Source organism: Citrus sinensis, chromosome 3 (genome assembly GCF_022201045.2).
Source record: "Citrus sinensis cultivar Valencia sweet orange chromosome 3, DVS_A1.0, whole genome shotgun sequence".
Lineage (NCBI taxonomy): Eukaryota > Viridiplantae > Streptophyta > Magnoliopsida > Sapindales > Rutaceae > Citrus > Citrus sinensis.
This window is the reverse complement of record NC_068558.1, coordinates 7,236,096-7,257,857: the sequence shown is the minus strand read 5'-3', so window position 1 is coordinate 7,257,857 and position 21,762 is coordinate 7,236,096. Positions and strand designations below refer to the sequence as shown.

At 34.3% G+C, this 21,762-nt stretch overlaps 4 protein-coding genes and 1 long non-coding RNA gene across 7 annotated transcripts; 3 read left to right on the top strand and 2 right to left on the bottom strand.

The window, feature by feature from the left end:
• Nucleotides 1–2,570: 2,570 nt before the first annotated feature.
• LOC102627455 (uncharacterized) lies at nucleotides 2,571–6,944 on the top strand. Of its 2 annotated transcripts, none has more exons than XM_006477393.4 (8): nucleotides 2,571–2,735; nucleotides 3,415–3,698; nucleotides 4,157–4,228; nucleotides 5,030–5,097; nucleotides 5,360–5,516; nucleotides 5,911–5,994; nucleotides 6,072–6,161; nucleotides 6,533–6,944. In XM_006477393.4, the coding sequence occupies exons 2-8, from the start codon at nucleotides 3,426–3,428 to the stop codon at nucleotides 6,653–6,655; spliced, it is 867 nt and encodes a 288-aa protein (XP_006477456.2). In that variant the 5' UTR covers nucleotides 2,571–2,735; nucleotides 3,415–3,425; the 3' UTR covers nucleotides 6,656–6,944. The 2 variants fall into 2 exon arrangements, with proteins under 2 accessions (XP_006477456.2, XP_006477457.2); XM_006477394.4 differs by having other exon boundaries at nucleotides 2,586–2,735; nucleotides 3,421–3,698.
• A 2,626-nt stretch (nucleotides 6,945–9,570) lies between these two features.
• LOC127901417 (CLAVATA3/ESR (CLE)-related protein 45-like) lies at nucleotides 9,571–9,855 on the top strand. Its single transcript, XM_052438681.1, has one exon. It carries the CDS (start codon nucleotides 9,571–9,573, stop codon nucleotides 9,853–9,855), a length of 285 nt encoding a protein of 94 aa, XP_052294641.1.
• A 774-nt stretch (nucleotides 9,856–10,629) lies between these two features.
• On the bottom strand, nucleotides 10,630–14,251 carry LOC102626988 (probable arabinosyltransferase ARAD1). Of its 2 annotated transcripts, XM_006477392.4 has the most exons (4): nucleotides 14,099–14,251; nucleotides 13,859–13,900; nucleotides 12,503–13,754; nucleotides 10,630–11,370 (listed from the first exon to the last, which is right to left on the bottom strand). In XM_006477392.4, exons 3-4 carry the CDS (start codon nucleotides 13,457–13,459, stop codon nucleotides 10,849–10,851), a joined length of 1,479 nt encoding a protein of 492 aa, XP_006477455.2. In that variant the 5' UTR covers nucleotides 13,460–13,754; nucleotides 13,859–13,900; nucleotides 14,099–14,251; the 3' UTR covers nucleotides 10,630–10,848. The 2 variants fall into 2 exon arrangements, with proteins under 2 accessions (XP_006477455.2, XP_024954314.2); XM_025098546.2 differs by having other exon boundaries at nucleotides 12,503–13,900.
• Nucleotides 14,252–16,547: 2,296 nt separating this feature from the next.
• On the bottom strand, nucleotides 16,548–17,471 carry LOC102626694 (gibberellin-regulated protein 6). The gene is made up of 3 exons (XM_006477390.4): nucleotides 17,189–17,471; nucleotides 17,063–17,096; nucleotides 16,548–16,915 (listed from the first exon to the last, which is right to left on the bottom strand). The coding sequence occupies exons 1-3, from the start codon at nucleotides 17,282–17,284 to the stop codon at nucleotides 16,734–16,736; spliced, it is 312 nt and encodes a 103-aa protein (XP_006477453.2). The 5' UTR covers nucleotides 17,285–17,471; the 3' UTR covers nucleotides 16,548–16,733.
• Nucleotides 17,472–18,349: 878 nt separating this feature from the next.
• Nucleotides 18,350–19,544, top strand: LOC127900956 (uncharacterized). Its single transcript, XR_008052866.1, has 2 exons — nucleotides 18,350–18,787; nucleotides 19,054–19,544. It is a non-coding gene; the product is annotated as an uncharacterized LOC127900956 (long non-coding RNA).
• Nucleotides 19,545–21,762: the final 2,218 nt, after the last annotated feature.

Genomic DNA, 21,762 nt, shown 5'->3' with positions numbered 1-21,762 from the left:
TATGTTGATCCATCTATAATTGGTATCTCAAAGAGGGAAAGGGAATGAAGAAACAAAATTATGGATTATATTAATTCTACCTGCATTGGACTATTTTAACTTAAAAAGAATTTAATATTAACTTTGAGCAATTAAAATCCAGTAATATAATAACAAATATTCGAAATTAAGAGTAACATCTAATGATGTCAACTTATTTATTATTGGATTACATCAAGATCATTAGCCTGAATTATGTTAAAAGTAGAGTTATTTTTAACCCTTTTTATAAAAAAAAATTAATTTGTTTAGTCTATGCTGTGCATTGGAAAAAAAAAATTCCTTTTTGATTGTGTAATAGTACTTGATTATGATACATAAATAATGTTTTTATTAGATCAAATGTGTTGTATCAAAATAAAGGATGGACGAAAAAATTCATAGCCCCAAAAAAAGGGATTCAAACCGTTTGGTTCAGCTTTTTAAATTAAAATAATAGATTTACATGAGAAAAAAATTAAAAACCAAAAACATTAGAAAATACAAAAAAAAATTAATGTGTATTCGGTTCAAATATTATTTTTTAAAAACTAATGGTTTAATTTGATTTCAACCTAAACCGAACCGAACCGAACATTAGGCAACAGTAATCAAAATCTTTCCTTCAAAATACCTCATGCTAAATTAAAGTGTTAGTGGTAATAATTGAAGAAAATCTCTGATCTTTCCCACAATACCTAATTTGGCCAACCCCTTTAATCTTATCTTATCTTATATAAATTTTAATCATAATATCGAAGCCTACAAAGCCAAGCCACTCCAAAACAAATAGAAAAGAGTATGAACTTTTAAATCCTCTCCACGTGTCCTCAACTGGTAACTGCCACGATCGGCAGATGGGGTTCATTAAAGGCACAAGACTACCGTGCTACCTTCGTAGAAGATCAATGTTGAAAGTCCAAAGTCAAACAATGAAAGTTCTTGGAAAAATCAGTTCAATTTTTATTTAATATAATTTCATTCCCACAATTAATAAACTAAGGAAGCTCAATGTTTGGATTCCAGACCAAAGAAGAAGTCACGGTTAACGTCTAATTAACACTTCTCCACTCAAACAAAAGTAACGGGTCTTGTACTCACGCGTTATGATTTATGACCCACGAGCTGATGGCTTTTATTTTATTTTATTTTTTTTTTTAACCTTTTATTAGGCATGGATAATAATCATAAGAACAAGTCAATAATTTATCTTGTCTTTGTCTTAGATAATAATTGGATGGGAGATATTTATTTTACTTCATTTGGAAGCCATGTTCTATTTTTATATGTCTCACCTAAAAATTTCACAGCGATGCTACTCTTTTTTTTTTAATTTTTTCTTAAAAGTATTTTTCAAAGCATTAATTTTTTTTATATTGTGTATATAAATATTTGGTACGGCATACATACATAGGATCACTCATATACCTAAGAAAATTTTTAAAATTATAATATGAATGTCACACCTAATTTTATAAATTCATTTTGATACTTTTAACAAATATGTATGTCTAGGGATGGCAATTGTACCCGCAAACCCGCAAATCCGCCCAAACCCACCCGCCAAAACCCGTCCGTTGCAGGTAATTTTATTCGTTGCAGGCGGGTTTAGTATTATAAATTAAAACCCGCACATAGATGCGGGTGGGTTTGGTATTAACCTTATATCCGGTGGATACCCGCATGGATATCCACCAAACCCGCAATATTTTTTTCAAATATTTTTAGTTTAATTTTAATCTAAAAATGTATAAAGAAAATAATGTCATTAATTAAATTACCAAATAGCCAAAGGCTCAAAGTTGTGTATGTGTGTATGTGGCCTATATCCTATTCTAAAGTCATAATCTAAAGAAAACTAAAGGCATTTTCCTTCGAATTAGTATTTGAAAATATTAATCTTAATTATTATTATAGGCATTGTGTTGGATGGGTGCTTATGGTGGTGAATGAAATGAATATCTTCTCTTGGAGCTTGTTTTAAATGATAATATGAAATGTAATTATTATTTTTAGATACTAGTTTGCGTTTTTTAAATGGATTTGTGTAATTTATACTTAAATTTGAGAATTTGTGTTGAATTGATGTGGAAATTTTAATTTTTCATTTACATTATTTAAATATAAAATTGAGTATGTTATATAGAATTTGAGGTTATTATTATAAATTTATATATTAAACATTTGTGATTTTAAATACGGAAACCCGCAAAAAATCCGCCGGATACCATTGCGGGTTTGGTAATTGTTAAAACCCGCTGCGGGTGGGTTTTTGTAAAAAAATTAAAACTCGCTGCGGGTTGCGGGTGGATTTGGTAATTTAAATTTTATGCGAATTTGGGTTTGGTAATGGCAAACCCGCTGCGAGCGGTGCCCATTACCATCCCTATGTATGTCCAATTTTTTTACTAGAACAAAAGCGAAAATTGTCAAAAAAATACAATGACGGCGTTAGAACAAAGACCAAAGACAACAGCAAATCCTTCGACGTCCGTTACGACGAAGGCAAACAGTAGAATCACTGGCAAACGTAAAATTTACTTTATCTTTGGACGGACGTTACCGCACCTACTCAGCTTCGTTTAAACCGAGCCAACCTCTCGTTATACAAATATAAATACAGAGAAACAAAACCTCTCGATTTTATTATTTCGAAGAAACAACGAGCGAAGACAATTCCTGAGTCCAAAATCGCGTGTTTGCATTCACATTTTGAGGTATTTTTTTCTTCAATTTTAGTTAATTTTTGGATTTTAATATCGATTTGAGCTTTTACGATCCTTGATTTTGTTGTCATTTGATCTTGACTGTGTTTCTTTTTCAAGTTTCTGGATGTTTGGTATTTCTGATTCGATTGAATGAGGAAAATAATTACTTTGTTCTTGTTGGTGTAATTTTTAGTGGGAATTTGAATTGGGGATTGTTTGTTTGGGTGGTTGCTCTTGCTGTGTAATTGAGGGAAATGAGAATTTTTATTTCTTATTTTTTTGAAAAATTGACAGCTGAGCTGGGAGAATATAATTTCATGCAAGTATGGTTAGGCGTGTAAAGTTCAATTTTGAGTATATTGAACCTCCAAACCGAATTTGAAATGGTTGACCTCGGGGTTTGATGGGTGGTGTGGGAAACTCTGGGTCTTTTGCGGAATTGTAGTTGTTAAGGATCAACTTTTTGTTTTAATGTGCTCTATCATTATTGGGTTTAGAATGAATAAGTAGATAGGAAAATGTATCTTCACTTTTAATATGGGCAATCACCTATTCACCTGGTATTAAGATTTTTTAGACTTTGTTCTTGTAGATTGTATCTGAACTCAGTGCCGCGACAATGGGTATTATGATTATGACGTGTGAATTTTTTGGACTGAAATGTGGTGTTTGTTCATTTTGTTCGTAGGAACAGGAATAATGAGTGATCACCTAGTCTTGTGCGTCGACCGCCTCTTAACGCCTGATAGTTTGCCCTCTATGCAAGGGACTGAGTCCTCGGCATCATCTGAGGAGGGTTCCAGCTCTCACTCTGTTGACTCACCAGCGGTCGTTAGCATGAAGGAAGCAGAGGAGCATGGTGTTTCTGATGAAGAAGAGCCCCTTATTCAAACGGTGGAATGCCGCATATGCCAGGAGGAGGATAGCATTAAGAACTTGGAGGTTCCATGTTCTTGTAGTGGCAGTTTGAAGGTAATAATCTTTATGGTGTCTCCTATTCAAAAAATGCAACCAGGATATCTCTCAAAGCTTTATCCCTTGCAGATTTGATATTTTTAGCTTAAAATATCTTTAAAGTTATTTCATCGTCTTCATTTGAAGAGTATGCTTGCTCCCTAGTAATTCAATGTCCTGTAGGTTCCATATTTATTTTTTGACTCTGTGTGTTCATTTTCTATTCGCCTTCTTGGGGAGAATATGTACATGCACATGCGTGTAGCGTTCACAGTTTTCAAACTTCTTAGCTCTGATTTGACTGTGTTTGAATAAACTTTGTGGTCCCATGAATTTCTACCATTCTATTCGTTAAAGGAGTAATGTGTTTCTCCTTCAGTCCTTCTCTTTCATATGTAATATATGTCTTTTGTTTGTTGCTTAACTCTGTGGTTTTATAGATCTATCACCAGGGCTGACAAGTTTTGTATATCCAGTATGCCCATAGGAAATGCGTCCAGCGTTGGTGCAATGAGAAAGGAGATGTAACTTGTGAGATATGTCATCAGGTATGTGACTTTCTTCAGCTACCTTAGATGATATTGGATAATGGAAGTGGGATGCTCAACACGATAGATTTTTATATTGTTACTTCCTCGGGGAATTATTCCGCAAAGTTGAAGTACTGATTTCTTTTTTTGGTGGACAAGATTTATTATTTCTTCCTGAACAACTAGAGAGATGTTGCACCATTTCTGAAATTGAAGATATTCATTTCTTGATTCTTGTATGTATTAGTAAATATACCTTCAGTATGAAAAGAAGTAAAATCTTAGAACAATGTAAAAATTGGATTTCTCTATTTCTTTAGTTATTGAATTATACTCAATATCATTTTGAATTCAAGAATTTGCATGCACTGTAGTTCTCTTGTATGGATTCTTCATTTTGATGCATATACTTTTTGACCATGAAATCTTGGCCATATCAACATGATGTAGGCATGGGTTCTTTGTTTGGGATCTCATAATTGTTGGACTTTCCTGGTGATTTTTATAAAATTTGATTTTGGCATCAAGTGTATGATGCTATTATTTTTTCTGACATTGCATATTAAAGAAAGGTAATGCAATCAGAAGACTCTTTTGTTCTCTCTCTCTCTCTCTCTCTCTCTCTCTCTCTCACACACACATTCTCAACTTTCTAGTTTGTGGTTGGGGTAGGGGAAGGAAGGTGTAATATTAATTATTCTTCATGCATTTGTTGAAAGACTAACTTGCTTGTTCATGCCTGTAAGTCTGAAAAAAAAAAGTTCTGATTTTTATATCATAGTATTCTGCTGACTTCTGCCTAAATTTTCCCTTTAACAGCCTTATCAGCCTGGTTATACTGCTCCACCGCCTCCTCCTCAGTCAGAAGATACTACGATTGACATAAGGCAAGTTTTAGTTATGCATGCTCTTTGCCTTTGGTCTAATGTTACTGATTTATTTCTGGAATTAAATTTGGTGTAAACGAATTTTTTCCAAATGCTTCAATTCCTTGTATGTGTGCCACCGGTTACCCTAACAGCTGATGTTTTTGATTAATTGTTATGTGCAAGTCTGTATCAATAGTGCAATATAGCAATTTGTTGGACGGCTAATGCATGCCTATTACTTCCAATGTTGACTCTTTTTGTTTTCAAATCTATCGTACAGTGAGGCCTGGACTGTCTCTGGTGCTCCTCTGGATTTACACGATCCTCGACTTGTGGCAATGGCAGCAGCAGAACGCCATTTGCTGGATGCTGAGTATGATGAGTATGCTGATACCAATGCTAGTGGAGCTGCATTCTGCCGTTCTGCAGCCCTAATTGTAAGACATTTATTATTAGAGAGGAAATCATGTTTGTTTGTTATTCTGATATGGAAAATAGAATTATGTTCTTATCCTTATGGGGGGGAAAAATAAAAATAGAAATAAAAAATTCTCATATATTGCTGGATTCTTCCTAAAGTTTTTTTGTTAGACATTTTAGAAGATGATGTAGGACAGTCCCAGTGACAATATACAAATCCATCACTAGTTGTTCGTCCTGTTATGCAGCTCTTTTGTTTTTTAGTGCTTTCCTTACTGCTCATTTTTAAGCACATTGAATTTAAAGTTAGATAACAAGGTTTCATTTGACCTTTGTTGTTTTTCAGTTGCTGGTAACACATCGTTATTCTCATTTTTGGATAAATGACTATAATTTTTCCCCTCTTTGCAGTTAATGGCTCTCCTACTCTTGCGACATGCTCTGACCCTCACCAATTCAGATGATGGAGAGGATGATGCTTCTACATTTTTCTCTGTATGTTGGAAATGTTTTTCAATTGTCTAATAATTTTTGGGATGTTCTTGTCTAATTAAATGATCTCTGCTGGACAGCTTTTCTTGCTTCGGGCTGCTGGTTTTCTTCTTCCATGTTACATCATGGCATGGGCTGTCAGTATATTACAGCGTCGAAGACAAAGACAGGTTAGTTGGCTCCACCTTTTCCAAGAAAGAAAAATATGAAATAATGTTTATGATGGGCAAGAAAGCTGGTAATAACAATGATGGGATCATGTATGATTAATTTGTGTGCTTTAGGGGGTGGGGGTGGCCATTCATCAAAGCTGTAGTGTTTGCTAGCTGAATTGCTTGGAATAATTTTCCAATTGATGGCTTTATCAGAGTCCTAACTTCTTGGATATTTTTCCTTTTTGAGTATTATCGTTGTAGCATACTTAGAGTTAAATGTTTATCTGTTTGTTTGGTCATAATACAATTTTGAACTTCTGATGTGTATTTTTCTTTTTCATTACTTCCTAATTAATTTGCTTTTTATTTATTTTGTATGCAATCAGGAAGCAGCAGCACTTGCGGCAACTGAAGTTGCATTTATGATTCAGGCAGGGCAACGTCGGGGTTTGCACTTCACAATAGCACCAGGACCAGCCGTGACACCCCATCAGGAGCCGCTCCAATAATTGTTTTTTCTGATTACATAACCTTGTTGGTGAAACAGGCAGGCTAGAGAATAATTGAGTTTTATTGTGTTGCTGGAACAAGTGGTGGGAAGAGGAAAATGGGAAGGCTGTATTTTGTCTCAAGCTTAGTTATATGTTATCTAAACCCTGCAAGCTCTTTCCTTCTTTTGTTTTCATTTTTTTTTTCTCTTCTTTTTTTCTAACTACCCAATTTCTCTTGTTATATTTGTACATAAATTTTTATGAAATCACCGCGGCTATTTGCTGCTGGACTTGCGTTTCTATGTCAGCATAGTTTCTGTCGTGCATCTCTCTCTGTTATCAAATAGCCTCCCATCTACTGTTCCTTTATGCATCAGCATTTGGAAAGAATGGGAACTTATTTAGCCGTGAGCCATTAATGATTTAGATACCATGTTAGTTTCTATAATTTTCCGAATGATTCCATCGAAGAACAGAAGTTTTCATTGATCACTTGCTACGTAACTTTCTGTAACCCGAAAAGCCTTAACCAGAAGGAAATGCTTGTTATGTTGCAGTCTGGAAATTAATCTCCATTTTATTGTTACTGTTGTAGTGAGCGTCTTTAGGTTCAATAAATTCATTTTACTCCACCTTTTAATAAATAAATTCTCTAATATTAGTGTAGCTCATGCCCCAGCAACCAGCATGATGTTAAGTGGCAGAGATTCCACTCTTCCCTCTCCCTAGAGTTCAAAGAGGAACAATGAGGCTTTTTAAATACAACTCATCTTAGATTTCGTTGTTGACAAAAGCAGCTGGTGATAAAGTTTTCGTTGTTGTAAACTATTGCTTGCCAAGATAAGGTGACGGTGTTCATTTATCAATTCTCCTTATCTTTACAGATGGATCCAGATGACTGTTTTGAATAAATAATGTTGTCCTGGAACATCTAATATTGGTTCTTATCTTGTATTTGGTTCTACTTTAACTAGAAATATCTGAATCTAATCCATCTGGGTAAAGATCGCCAACCTGAGGATCTTAGAAGGAACCATTATATTACTATCATCGTTTGTTTTAATCGTTTCAATTTTATCTGCAATGGATTATTCCTAGAAAATGATATCAGAGTTCTCTTCCGTTACTCATTTTGGTTTTGCTATAATTAGGAAGAAGGCATAGGATCAATATGGCTAAAGCAAAAGGTTCACAGAGGGTATGAATTGAGGCAGCATGAGTAGGTTTACTAGAAGATATGTTTGATTGAAGAATACAAAAATGAGATTCTATTGTGATACCATACAAGATACCATGAAAAGAGAAGTTCTAAAGTTAAATGTGATGTTGAAGGTCCTCAGGAATGATTTTTGAAAGCAGCAACAACAACCCATCCATTTCTCTTTTGCTTTAAACACAGGCCCACAAAATACTTAAGTGTTATGTAAAACATTTCTTAAGCTAGTTAGGGGCCTAAGGCTATGACTGGTCCTCGTTTTCTATTCCAACAAGACAACATATCCTTTCTATTATTTCCAAACCGAAAAAAAAAAAAAAAAAAAACCCGTTCAAATATGTTTTTTTCTTTTAATTCCCAACTATCTGGGTTTCTTCATTCTTTAGTTTCTATGCGTTCTCTATGTTACTTACAAAAAACTAGTAAACCAATAAAAGTAAGGCTTGCTTGCCTATTCAAATTGTGGTCTTCATGGGTAAACGAGCTAATCAAAAGCAAAGAAAGTGAGAAATGAGAAGTTGGCCAAAATATAGAGCAAGGCCTGATGGTTTTTTTTTTTTTTTAATTTTTAAAAACTTTAAATGGAGGACTTAGGTTAGAGTTGGCAAATTGAACAGAAAAGCATAAAGGAAAGGAAACCCATTTAGCACAAGGAACCAAACTGTGATTTTTGTTGCATGGAGAGAAGAGCTTGGAATTCTAAAGTTAAAACCAAGGGATAAAGTAAGTGCTGCTTCTACTTGTAATTGTGTGTGTGTGTTTTTTCCCCCTTTTTTTTTTTTTTGAGAAGTTACTATTCCTCACCCTTCCTCCAACATCTCTGCTTTTAATAGCTTTCTTGTTCCTGTTGTAATCTGAAACACTCTTGGCTGGCTGATAATGGCTTGCATTTGACAGTCATGCCAATAAAGTTATTGCACTTAACAAGTAATGCATATCATATGTCAGAATCATAAAAGTAGTTAGCCACCTATTCCTTGGCAAATAGTAATAGAACAGTGTCACTATTTTATCCTGGTCCGTCTACCTTACAGTAGTTGTATGTTACATTTGTTACAAGTTTTTTATTCACCCATCTTAAGATAAAGAAATAAGTTTGTAAATATAAGGAATAACTTATGATAACGATTTTTCAATAAATATCATCAGCTATACTTGATTCAGTTCAGCCATGTCTACTGACTGAAGCCATTAGCAGGCGTTGAGGACATGGGGTAGGAACATGACAGCGTGGTGGCATGATGAGGCAAGTCGTCTTAAGAGTTAAAGAATGAATACTGATTGGTCTTTGTTTGGTAAAAAGGAGCAAGGGCAAATAATAGGGGGACGTAAGGAAACAAAAATGAAAAAAAAAAAAAAAAAAAGATGCTTGGCTTCCCAAGGATAGTGTTCCAACTATACCTTTTTTGTTCAAACCTGTCAGAGTCTTCTAATACAGCCTTTATATTGCTTCTATGGCAGGCTTATGATTGAGGTGAATCTAAAGCTTCCCTACATGTTCCGGGGGCCAAGGCAGACCTGGTGCTTTACACTTTTAGTCTTCCAAATCCCATAAAAGATGAAACCTCAGGGTCATTATTCCTGCAGATATAAGCCATAACAGATAGAGGCTGCAATCTCAGACAGAGGCACACTACTCATTCTCTCATCATTACTTCTATTTTTCTTAACAACAAAGACACCTCTGTCTCCTCTTTTTTCATTGCATAGCACAAACATGGGCTCTTTGGTTTATAGGGGATTCATTCTTCTTGTTTGCATTGGCTTTTTAAGTCTTCAACCACAGAATGTTTCTGGTCTGAGAAGCATAGATTTTGTTCTCAGATGGGATAAAGAAGTACTGCCAGCTGTTCGAAACACACGTATTCTCAAGGCTGTTCCTCTCAAGGATTTGCAAATGAACCCCAGTTTGGCACCTGCACCTTCACTGATGTTTGATCCAAATCAATCAAATAAAAGAAAAGTTCGGAAAGGTTCGGACCCTATTCACAACAGATGTTGAACATGGCTGAAGCTATTTTGCCATACCACAAAGGTAAGGTGAGGAAGAGTTTGCCCAGGGAAGGCATGGCTAGTTGATGCTCCAAGGTGAATGAGAAAGATTTCCTCTGTATACGGGTTTGTTGGATTTCTCTGTTTCCATCCGTTTTAGGCAAACTTTTCATAGAGCAGAAAGTTAGTGGCTATAGTTTAATTCTGTAAGCCGGCATCTCTCTGTATTGTATAAACTTAGGTCCTAACACCAATAGCTGAATACTTTCAATAGAGAAGATGCCGTTTATCATATTTATACAAAATATAGTGAGTTTATCCTTTCTATAGAAATAGACTTCTTTACTTCTAAATGGTGCAGTGACACTTGTTTTGCATTTTACAACTAAATATTTGCAATCTTGCAATATTGATGTTTAGGACCATTACAGCTTCAACATCTCCCTATGTTTTCTAACCAGTTGCTGCATCTCTCTCTGTTTCTTCCTCTCCCTCAAAACATCTACAAGCAGAAGGCATATGCAGAAACAACTTAAATCACAAATAAATATATGTAAAAGCACTACTGGTTAGCATGTTATAAGCTAAATGTTGTTTACTCAGATAAAACATTTCATCTTGACTTATTCTTTCATGTTTAATTGTATTTGTGCTTACTCAAAGCTAAGATAAATATTTAGACGTTTCTTGGAGGATAGAGGTAGTTTTCTTTGAATGATAATAAATTTGAAATTTTGTGTTAGGTGTATGTTTTAGTCTGCACAATGTGAAAGGAAAAAAAGAATTGGCTGCCAACTATAGGTCCTTTCATGACTGAAATCGCAATTAGAAAATGTACTGCAGACAATTGAATATTCTCTAAAGAAAACTAAGCTAAAACTACCAATGGTTGAAAAAAAAAAAATGAGAAAGCAAAAACTCTAGCAGATTTCACTAAAACTATGCTTCTTTAGTTCAACATCATGAAACGCAGGATGTCAGTCGAGAAATGTGTGTCTTCATTTCAATTGCTATTTACCAGATGATGAGATTTTATGTATCTGTTACTCTTGTGAATTTTAAACCGTACTGAAGGCACCTTGCGTGAAACTGCCTCCCAAATCATATCTACCGCATCACCAGGCTGGGATGGATACTGATATTCAAAGTGTTGAACAACTTCCTTTAGTCTTTCCCACATCTTGGTCCATTGTTCTTGCTTGATTCCTCGAAGCAGATTAAGCAGAAATCCTTTCTTGATGGCATCAGGTGAATGAACAGTGATACAAAACTCCGAGTAGTCTAGGACATCTTCGAATGGTAACTCAATCTCATCACTTATAATCACAGGAACACAGTGGCTTGCAATAGCATCAAAAAGGCGATTTGAGGAAGGAGTATCACCAGCAATGTTAAGGCAAAATTTGGATGAAGCCATCCCCTGGCCAGCATTTTTCACTCCATCTCCTTGAATACTTCCAAATGTAAAGTGTACATCTTTTTCATCTTTTAGAAGGTAATAGAGTTCTTGCCGGATGACTCCTCCCTGAAGAGACATTGAAACATGAAACTATGTTGGTTGACAGGACAGGTATTTTAATAAGTTGGCAAGTATGGTCACAAGGTTTACTCCAAAGGTGAGTTCAAGTATAAAAGCAAAAAATGGATTGCTTTAGTTTAAGGGTCCGGGTGCTAAATTCAGAATTCTGCTAACCACATCAAACGGATAACCAAAAAGGAAAAAAGAACAATAATAATTATAACTTCTGTAATATAATATATAATTATAACATATAACATATAACATGATTCTATTGCATTCAATGAGAATTTGTATTATTCCATTCTTGAATGAAGTTATGCCTCTAGTCGCTATTGAGACAAATGGAATGATTTCATCTCAGAGAACAATGTAATTCAAAACTTCCCAGGATACTATGTGTCAAGGCAATTACATATTCTGAAGTTGGGGGCACCAGAAAATTAACAAGCTAATGTCCAATCCAACTGCACTGTGCAAAAATGTTTAAAGAAAGATATATTATGTATTTTTTCAAATAGGTCATGGTGGAAAATCTTCTACATCAAATTAGCACCAACTTGATTATGCTAACCATTGATCTAGTAGAATATGTCTCAATGAGATCATGAATATTTTTATTTAAAAAAAGAAAAAGAAAAAAAGAAGGCATTTATGATTCTTCATGATTTGGTAACCCACTGGGAATTCCTCAGTTTGTGTGCATTTCAGTATATGCTGCACATAAGTACATGATTCTAAGTATCTAGAAGGAAAAATTAAGGAAACACAGTAGCATGAGGAAAATCATCTTCGAAAGTGTTCAATCATCAAATCATGATAACGAAAAGTATTCGTTGACTAATTCATCATAAATCTGAAATTACAAAACTACGTGAAATGTCTGCTGTCAGTATGAGAGTGAATCACTTTTAGAAATGTTTAATCAGCAAATCAGGATAACATGTGCATCATATCATAACATTTGAACATTGTGTCAACCAAGTCACGTGCACAGAAATGCATCTGTTGATTAATTTCCATACATGTCACAGAAGAAATCCATATGAAATGAGGGGGACTTCTGTCAAAACGGAGTACTACATCAAAAAAAAAAGAAAAAGGGTAATTCATAATAAAGTGTAAACAAAGAACTTACATCTTTTCTATATATTGCTCCTTGAAAATAAGCTAATGTAGGACGTTGATCAAATGGGGGTGATTCACCACCAGGAATGGTCCGCACAAGATGCATGTAAGGAGCGATAATATCCTTCTCAACATTTGCTATTTCAACAGGGTATCTACCAAAATCTGCAAGAACAAACATGGCAGAACCCAACTGCCTTCTTGCATCCAGCATGCTATTTGGATGGTGGGCTACTATTAAGTGATCCTTCCCACCCAACCGTTTCCATCCATCCTGATTCATCAGAAACTGAACCAATTTCCTTTGCAACATCTTGTTGACACTAATCTTTTCTTTTCCACGGAGCTTGGAGTAGCGATTGTAACTCAAAGATGAGAAGAATGGCACGAATATTACATCTGCTAGACTCGAATTCATAACTCTAATAGTGGTACATGGTCTGCCTATGTTTGCTATATTTGATGATAGAAGATCGAGGGTCAACCAATACTCAATACTATGCTGTAGGTTCAACCCACCTGGATATGGCCAGATTCTACTTTGTTTGCTCACATCAGGCCAGGTCTGGTTTGGCTTTCCCTTCCACCCCAATAATCCAAAGTGAAATTCAGGAGGCAAGTCATACATGTACACTCTTAAGAGAACCTGACCTGGATCACATTTTTTCCCTTTCTGTCGTCCAAAAGAACCAGCCATTCTGTTGCCAGAATTGGAATTCGATGAAGTTCCTGTGGCAGTTTGTGAATCCTTAGAAGACATAAAAGGAAGTTTCATTGGTTCATTTTCAACATTGGCTTTTAAGAAAACGGACGTGCTGTTCAGCAGAATGAGCTTGAAAACTGATCTTGGTATAAATGATGTGCTGCTAAATTGAAGAAGGAATGAAGAAGAAATTATCAAAAGAAACATAGAAATGGTTATCAAGCAGAAAAGAAACCTCGAAGGAAGGATGCCTTTTTCTGACATTGATGAAGGTTAGGGAAACAAAATTCTAGTGGGTTTATGATTTTCAACTGTAGAACCAAATTTCCCAAAAGACAGCAACAAAAATTGCTCTCTTAATTGAAAGCATATGCAGTTAAGTTTCTATATACTCAAGCCAAAGAAATTTCAATTCAGGAATCCTAGCCATTAACGATCCCAGCTTAATTTCCAATCTTCAAAATGGAAGGCAAAACCCAATTCTTTGTCCTTAAACCCTTGAGGTTCTTGAAAAAGATATCAAGCACTTCCTCTCACAACACCAGCCAACACCCTCAACCTCGAAGAAAACATATCATTTTTTCAGAAGCAATTCAAAGATTACATTCCAAAACTCGATTTAAAAACAGGAAAAAGAAAGAATCTTGATCGGTTAGGACTAACCATGAGGTCCTCTTGTTTTCATCATAAAAGCAAGCTATCAACCTGAACACAAAGTAGACGAAAAAATAAAAAAGTCAAAGAAACTATTCTTCAGTTATAAAAGCACTTAATTTTACCATCGATGAGGTTCTTTTCACAAGAATGCCAGTGGAAAAAAAAATAAGAAACAAAACATCATCTGGGCATTTGAGAGACTACAGTTTGCTAAAATGGGTTGAAGAGAACTTGCAAGAAGAGTACCTGATGAGCTTGGATTTTCAGAATCCATTGCTGCACAATCTGCGAGCAGAGAAAGGAGTAAAAGTAGGAGGCATGTCTTGTTCTTGTACAAAATTCTTTTAAGTCATTTTAATTACTACTAATATAATATCTTTCTTTAATTAACCTTCCTTGTAGCATTTAAGCATCATTATTATCATATCTAATAAATGCCTATTAAAATTAAAGAATGTGAACTATCTATTTTATTTTTTTACGTGTCTGTTTGGTATGATTTATTTAAGAGCCATAAGTGCTTATTTAATCGTATAAGTACTTTTTAAAAATTTTTATGGTATTTGATTATTTTTTTAGTAGAGTTTTTTTAGCTTAAATAAGCTAATTTATCTCTACTAACAAAAGCCCAAAATTTAAGCTTTTGGGAATAGAGGTTATAGAGCTTTTCTAAAAATATATAATATAAAAAATATCACACAATTTAATGATTCAAAAGTATTTTTTTTATTGACAATCAAACACCCAATGACTTTTTATTTAAAAACTTTATTAGTATAAACTCTAATGTTATAAACTCTATTGTTATAAATTCTATTTAATAAGTTGTAGCAAACGGAGCCGTAGGTAAAATTTTTGGGACAACAGAGAGTAGAATCTGTGGACTTTCTCTCCTGTCCGTATGTGAAATTTTTGGGATTATTTTATCAAGTAATTATTATATATATTTATTTTATTTACTCCTTTTCGCTTTCAGAAGCAATTCATCACTTTCTCGATTACCAAAAGTAGCCCACTTAGGAAAACTGCTTTTTGTGAGACTGATGGTGCCCCCAAAATTGCACTCAGTGCAGTCCCGTATTTTATTTTTGTTGAATATATAAAATATACTTCTTGTTTTTCCAAATCAGTCAAATGAATTGGATTAGTGGGGCTGATCAATCTTAGGAGGTTTGGTTAAGAAACAATATTGGTTGATTAAGAAATTTTGCGTGTGTCAAAATTTTGGATTTGAAATTTGGTAAGATTGGTTAATTTCAACAACTCATCATGAAGATTGTTTGTTTGTATTTTTTGTTAGAATGATGTGGTTGGTTCATGCAGAAAATGAGCATGCCATGTGGAAAAAGTAGGTGCGAAGGACATGATTTGATGATTCTTTTAATTTTTTTTTCCGCTAATGATCCAATTAACTTCTTGTAACTTTGTGATTTTGGTGAAGATATATAATGGGTTTGGGAGGCTAGATTTTTGCTTTAGCAAGCTGTCTATGTAAATCATGTTTAGTTATGATGTTTTCCATTTGCTTTTTATCTTTTGCTTTATATATATATATATATATATATATATATATATATATATATATATATATATATATATATATATATATATATATATATATATATATATATATATATATATATATATATATATATATATATTGTAAATACAATAAAATCTCTACAAATTAATAATTATTAGTTTATCGATAAATTAATTTATCGTTATTAATTTATAAAGATAACATCACGTTTAAAATAATTTTTTTATAAAGTATGGAGATAGTATAATTAAAAAATATAGTGATTTTGTCAAGTTGTATAATATAATTCGGACTTGATCTTAATCAATTGATTGATCAAGATCAATTTATAGTCATTTATATAGACCGCATGACTGGATCACGATTACTCTAAATCATCATAAAAGATTTTTTTGGAGGAATATATTAAGCTAAGATCCCTCTTATTTCTTTTAACATAACACATAAAATACCCCATAAAAAAACACATAAAATACAACAATGGCGTCTCATCTGAAAAATGTAAAAAAATCAACAATGATGATGAAATGTGTAAAATATTATGCCAATACAACAAAAAAAATCATAAACATATCATATATATTTAGTTTCAAATTAGTTAATTTTTAATTTATATATTGATTTGGTCCAACGAAAAAATTTGAAAATTTACAATCTTATATATTTATCGAATTATTAATTTTATTACATTAGCCCCAAGTCAAAACTAACAAAAACTATTATTTAATCAATATTATAAATTTATCTAGTATTAGCTTAATGAGGTGTATAAACATTTTTTTTGAGAAAAAAAAAGAATTATGTATTTTTTTCCTTTAACATTAGACTACATTACGTTTTACTAGAAAATAAAAGAGGATGGATGATAGATGAATTTTCTATCCACTTCTGCTTATTTATCTTTCATCAAAATTAAATATGCAAAGTGGCAAATGACTGTGGATTTGCAACCATGGGCCCATGTCGGCCGCCATGGCTCCAGCAGGCCTTCAGGCTTCAACCCACCCGACCAGCAGCAACTCATCTTCAACTTCAAAGTTTTCAAACTTCCCCCAACCTCCATGGCATCCAAAATTGTAAATTAGATGCAAATGTGACCAGGTTAATGAGTTCATGCCAGAAGTTCTTCTCTATTGAACATAAAGATCAACCTGAAGAAAACTCTGCTAATATTATTTGATAAACAAAGCAACCAAATTACAAATATAACAGCAACAGAGCCGTATCTTCAGCCACTCCGTACACAAACAATAACATACCCCCAGCAAACCAAATAACCTTCTAATTCCAAATTTAAGGAAATACACTAGTGAAAGCAGAGATATTACAGGTAAAATTTTAGGGGCATTTGGGTCCTCCGCGCTTGGTCTTCCAGTTATTGTAGCAAGGGCATACAGCCTTGTTCCCATAGAACCCCGGAGGGACGCAGAGGCACTTGGCACAGCATTTTTGACAGAAGAACATGCAGGGTTTGTGGAACTGCGTCTGGCTACATCTCCTTGTGCACTGTGATGGGCATTCTGCATGTGCATCCATATCCATTTCATTATTGACATCCCAAAATTACACAAACATATTACATATTAGTCCATCATGTCGTAACTACTTAATATAGAAGAAGAAATTTAAAGCTACTGGGGGTATATCATGATCACAGTGAAACTTACGGTAGCTCCTTAGACTCCCAGGGCCATATCCATTCTGCAAATTAATCACAAGTTATATTGAAAGTTAAATCGGCAAGCGTATATACATATAAGTTGATTGGATTCCACAAAATTTTAATAACTTACGGTGTCGAGATGGTTCTGTGTTTCAGTTGCCATTACAATGGAAATGCTAAAGAGTGCTGCTACAAGCAAGACAAAGACGAGCTTAGCCTTGGCCATTAATAGCTATTTGCTACCAAGAAAATGAAGAAAGCCTCACTTTATGAAATTTAGGAAATTTTGTATAGGAAGAGGCTTCAGGTTTTGCTCGGTTGAAACTTGAAGTGTCAAGGGCTGCTATTGACGTTAGGATATAATAAATAGACTGTCAAGGGTTAGGGCCAATACATTTAATTTGGCCTACTTGATCAGTTGCTGCTGAATTTAACTTTATTATAAATATTATTGGGAAGTGAAAAACAATATATAATTTTTTACATGGTGTGATCTTTGTTGGGACACAACATTCCCTAAATACATTTTTTTTTTATTTTCTGAGTTCTTTGGCCATCCATATGTATAGGTGGTGGATTCACCTAATTTTCCGAGTTAATTAACAGATTTTACTATGCCAACCACTGCGGTTGAGATTGTACCATGTGTATACAGTATGTTGGTTTGTAACATCCACATATAAAATATGCGTACGGCCAACACATTTATGTTCTTTTGTGGGATGCCAAACTGCTACCTTATGCAAAATTTTGTTGACAAATTTTCCAGGATTAGAGAAATCAAGAAATGAAGTTGGAGTACATCCAAGAACTGAACGTATCTGTGAACACAGGCAAAAGACTTCATTCAAAGTGTGAGTGAAAACAAGGTTTCAGTAATTTTTAATCAAAACAAAATCTTTGATGGAAATCACCCATTAATCGGATGATAACTAATCTTTTTTTCAATATTTGTGGGTAAAGCTCAAGTCCTCTTATATGATTTGTACGAAAATAAAAATTTCTCTAACCATTTGAAGATAGATGTGACCTATTCTAGGCTTGGACAATCAGCTTGTACCATAACATAAATATCTAATCAAAACTCTAATTGTTTGCATGAAATCTGCTCTCATTCAAGAGAGATGTCACTGTCAGCGAGAGCTTGAACTGCAAATTGAGCAAACCCATAAGTCAAGTCATTCAACTAATCCATAGTGGGCTAAGAAAACTTTGCACTTTTTTCTTTCTTTTTTTTTTAATTAAAAAAAAATCTGAAATTTATACTAAGACTCTCGATTATTCAGGAATCTGCTGAGCAATAGGTTCGGAAAACTGCTCCACTAATAGGCAAAGGAGAAATCTCAGAAAGAAATAATACACGTAAAACTAATAAGAACCGTTGGTTAAATCAATCATTGCATGAGATAATATGCAAGTAGAACTGCCAATGCAGAAGCAAAGCATGAAATTTTGGTCCAGGGAACATGATAGGAGCTATAAATAATTGAATGAGCAGAAGCAGTGTCAATCCATGTGCACAAGCACATGCCCCAAAAGACAAAAGTGCCCAGCTCCCGCTGTAAACCATCCCCTCTTGTCGAATTCTTTTGTACATCATCTTCATCTTCTATCTTCGCTTGGTGCGTGCGTGGAATTAAATTACAATGGGCACCAATGTCCCCATTGGGGGGCTGCAGCTGCTGCCATGGCCAATTCAATTTATTGTAGTGACTGCCATTGTACATCCGTACGATCAATGCCTTAATTCTAACAATAAATTGGTTCTGTTATTTCATGGCTTGTTAATTGGTACTGTACATTGTTGTCTTACAGAGAGATTAATCGTGCGTACTCACCTTTTCATATGATATCATCTTTTTATGTACGCTAATACATGCATTGACACACGTTGATTTAGTCTTTTTTTTTTTTGTCAGTTCTACTATATGCCCCGAGTCAAGCCCCGAATATTGTGAAAACAACATCGTTTATCCTTTTTCCTCTTAATTTCAGCTGGACAACACTCGTGTGAGCATTCCCTTTTCATCGAACGACGTCGTTCTGTTATACTTCAATTCATTTCAGCTGGGTAGCACATGTGTGGGCATTCCGTTTTCATCGAACAATGTCGCTCTGCTCTGCTTCAATTCATTTCAGCTGGGTAGCACGTTGTGAGCATTCCGTTTTCATCAAACGACGTCGCGAGCATATCGACATCTCGTTGTCCTTCTATTTACTTTCAACCACAACGCTCTGTTGGTTACAGAACTTCCAAATTGTAAATTGCAAACTACAAAACCCTAAGAACAGAACTTCCAAACTACAAAACGCCAACTGGTTCGTGAAAGTTGGATCTTGACCTGTCTGATCTTGAACTGTAAGCATTTGTTTGTATTTATTGTTCCTAAATTTCATGATTGTGAGCTGAATCGTGAGTGGTTTGATTTTAATTTGTGAGCTGCACCATAAGCATTTATATCTAAATTTATTGAACAGTGAGCATTTGTATCTAAATTATTGTATTTGTATAATTAATTTGCTGAACCGTAATAATTAATTAATAATATTCAGTTTAATTTGTTTCTAAACTTAATGAATTAGGGATAATGAATTAATAATATTCTGTCTATATTTTTATTTGTTTCTAAACTTTATGAATTTGGGATAATTATTTAATAATCTTATGAATTATTATAATTTGCAGCAATAATGGATGAGATTGATGAAGTGGAGGTTGATGAAGTAGAGAAATTGGAAGATTTAGAGGAGGCTAATATTGAAGGAAATAATGAAAAATTGGTGGAAAAAGTTGATGAGCCTAAGCTTTGGATGTGTTTTAATAGTCCGAATGAAATGTTTGAATATTACAAAACTTATGGCCAACAAGAGGGATTTCCAGTGATGCGGAGATCTTGTAAAAAAAGGGACGATGAGAGTATAAGATATGTGACATTTACTTGTGGGCGAAACAACAAGTCCAAAAGCAAATCCAATCATGTTTTGCGGCTTCAACCTAACCAAAAAATTGGATGCAATGCTAAAATTGGAGGACGTTTGGATTTTGTTAGTGGAAAATTGGTAATTGGAAATTTGTTCCTTGAACACAACCATGCCGTAAGTCCGAGCAAGAGTAAGTATTATCGATGTAACCGTACCATTAGTCCTTATGTAAAAAAACAGTTTGAAATAAATGAAGAAGCAAGAGGAATTAAAATGACTCGAAGTTTCAAGTCTATTGTTGTTGAGACTGGGGGCTATGAAAATGTCACATTTTTAGAAAAAGATGCTAGAAATCATGTTGATAAAGCAAGACAATTAAGGCTTGGAAAAGGGGATACAGCTGGAATTCAGAAATATTTTAAGAAAATGCAAGCAGAAAATGATGAATTTTTCTTCAGTCTTGACTTGGATGAGGAGGGTCGGTTAAAAAATGTATTTTGGGCAGATATAAGAAGCAGGCAACCTACAAAGACTTTGGAGATGTTGTTACATTTGACACCACATACCTTACGAATAAATATGACATGTCATTTGCTCATTTTGTTGGAATTAATCGTCACGGTCATTCTATTTTGTTAGGATGTGGGTTGATTTCGCATGAGGACACGAAGACGTTTACGTGGTTATTTGACACATGACTATCATGTATGTCCGGTTCTCCTCCTCTTGGAATCATCACAGACCAAACAGAGCGATGAAAAATGCAATTAAGATTGTTTTTCCAAATACTAGGCATTAATGATGTTTGTGACATATTCTGAAAAAGGTACATGAGAAGTTGGGAAAGTATGCAGAATACCATGCCATTAGATTTTCATTGCATGCTATTGTTTATGATTCACACATTCCTGTTGAATTTGAGGAAGCTTGGCATGACATGTTACATAAATATGATCTTGGTGATAATCAGTGGTTAAATGGTTTATATGAAGAAATATATCGTTAGGTTTTGTGTTTTGTAAAAACCACTTTTTGGGTTGGCATGTCAATCACTCAACGTAATGAAAGTATAAATGCTTTTTTTTATGGGTATGTTAACTCAAAAACAACTTTGAAGCAGTTTGTGGAGAAATATAAGAAAGCAATGGAAAGTAAAATTGAAAAAGAGCAGTAGGCATATGCTAGGTGCTTCAGCTAACGGATGCCATGTCATACAAATTTTGCAGTGGAAAAACAAGTTGAGGAAGTATACACTATTTTCAAGTTTCAAGAATTTCAACAGGAGCTAATAGATAAGATTTATTGTAAGGTTTTCAGTTGTAGGGGATCAGAATATGAAGTCATTGAAAATTATGAAAAGAGTAAAGAGAAGACTTTTCAAGTTATTTTTTAAAAGGAAGACGGTGAAATTTGTTGTGCGTGTTCAATGTTTGAATGTAGAGGGATTATTTGCAAACACGCCATTGTAGTGTTGATACGTAACCGTATAACATTTCTTCCTGAAAAGTATATTATACGAAGATGGAGGAAACATGTGTAGAGATGCTACAGTCGAGTGAAATTCAGTTATGATGTAAGGAGTTCGAGCATTGAACACGAGCGATATAAAGAAGAGTGTGCTGCTTTTTATTATGTTGTTGATGTAGCTTCAAAAAATGAAGAAAATCATAAAAATGTTTTGACTTAGATCGAAAAAGCAATGAAGGATGTGTCGTTGAATGTTCGTTGTCAAAACGAAGATACAACTAGGGATGGCAAGATAATCCGGACCAGGATCGGACC

Excerpts from the sequence above, each read along its gene's own strand:
- LOC102627455 (XM_006477393.4), top strand. The coding sequence starts at position 3,426 with ATGAGTGATCACCTAGTCTTGTGCGTCGACCGCCTCTTAACGCCTGAT. Across the intron at positions 5,517-5,910 it reads GCCGTTCTGCAGCCCTAATT|TTAATGGCTCTCCTACTCTT; the intron begins GTAAGACATTTA and ends CCCTCTTTGCAG. Across the intron at positions 5,995-6,071 it reads ATGCTTCTACATTTTTCTCT|CTTTTCTTGCTTCGGGCTGC; the intron begins GTATGTTGGAAA and ends TCTGCTGGACAG.
- LOC127901417 (XM_052438681.1), top strand. The coding sequence starts at position 9,571 with ATGGGCTCTTTGGTTTATAGGGGATTCATTCTTCTTGTTTGCATTGGC.
- LOC102626988 (XM_025098546.2), bottom strand. The coding sequence starts at position 13,459 with ATGTCAGAAAAAGGCATCCTTCCTTCGAGGTTTCTTTTCTGCTTGATA. Across the intron at positions 11,371-12,502 it reads GAGCAATATATAGAAAAGAT|GGAGGAGTCATCCGGCAAGA; the intron begins GTAAGTTCTTTG and ends ATGTCTCTTCAG.
- LOC102626694 (XM_006477390.4), bottom strand. The coding sequence starts at position 17,284 with ATGGCCAAGGCTAAGCTCGTCTTTGTCTTGCTTGTAGCAGCACTCTTT. Across the intron at positions 17,097-17,188 it reads CACAGAACCATCTCGACACC|AATGGATATGGCCCTGGGAG; the intron begins GTAAGTTATTAA and ends ATTAATTTGCAG. Across the intron at positions 16,916-17,062 it reads TGGGAGTCTAAGGAGCTACC|AATGCCCATCACAGTGCACA; the intron begins GTAAGTTTCACT and ends ATGCACATGCAG.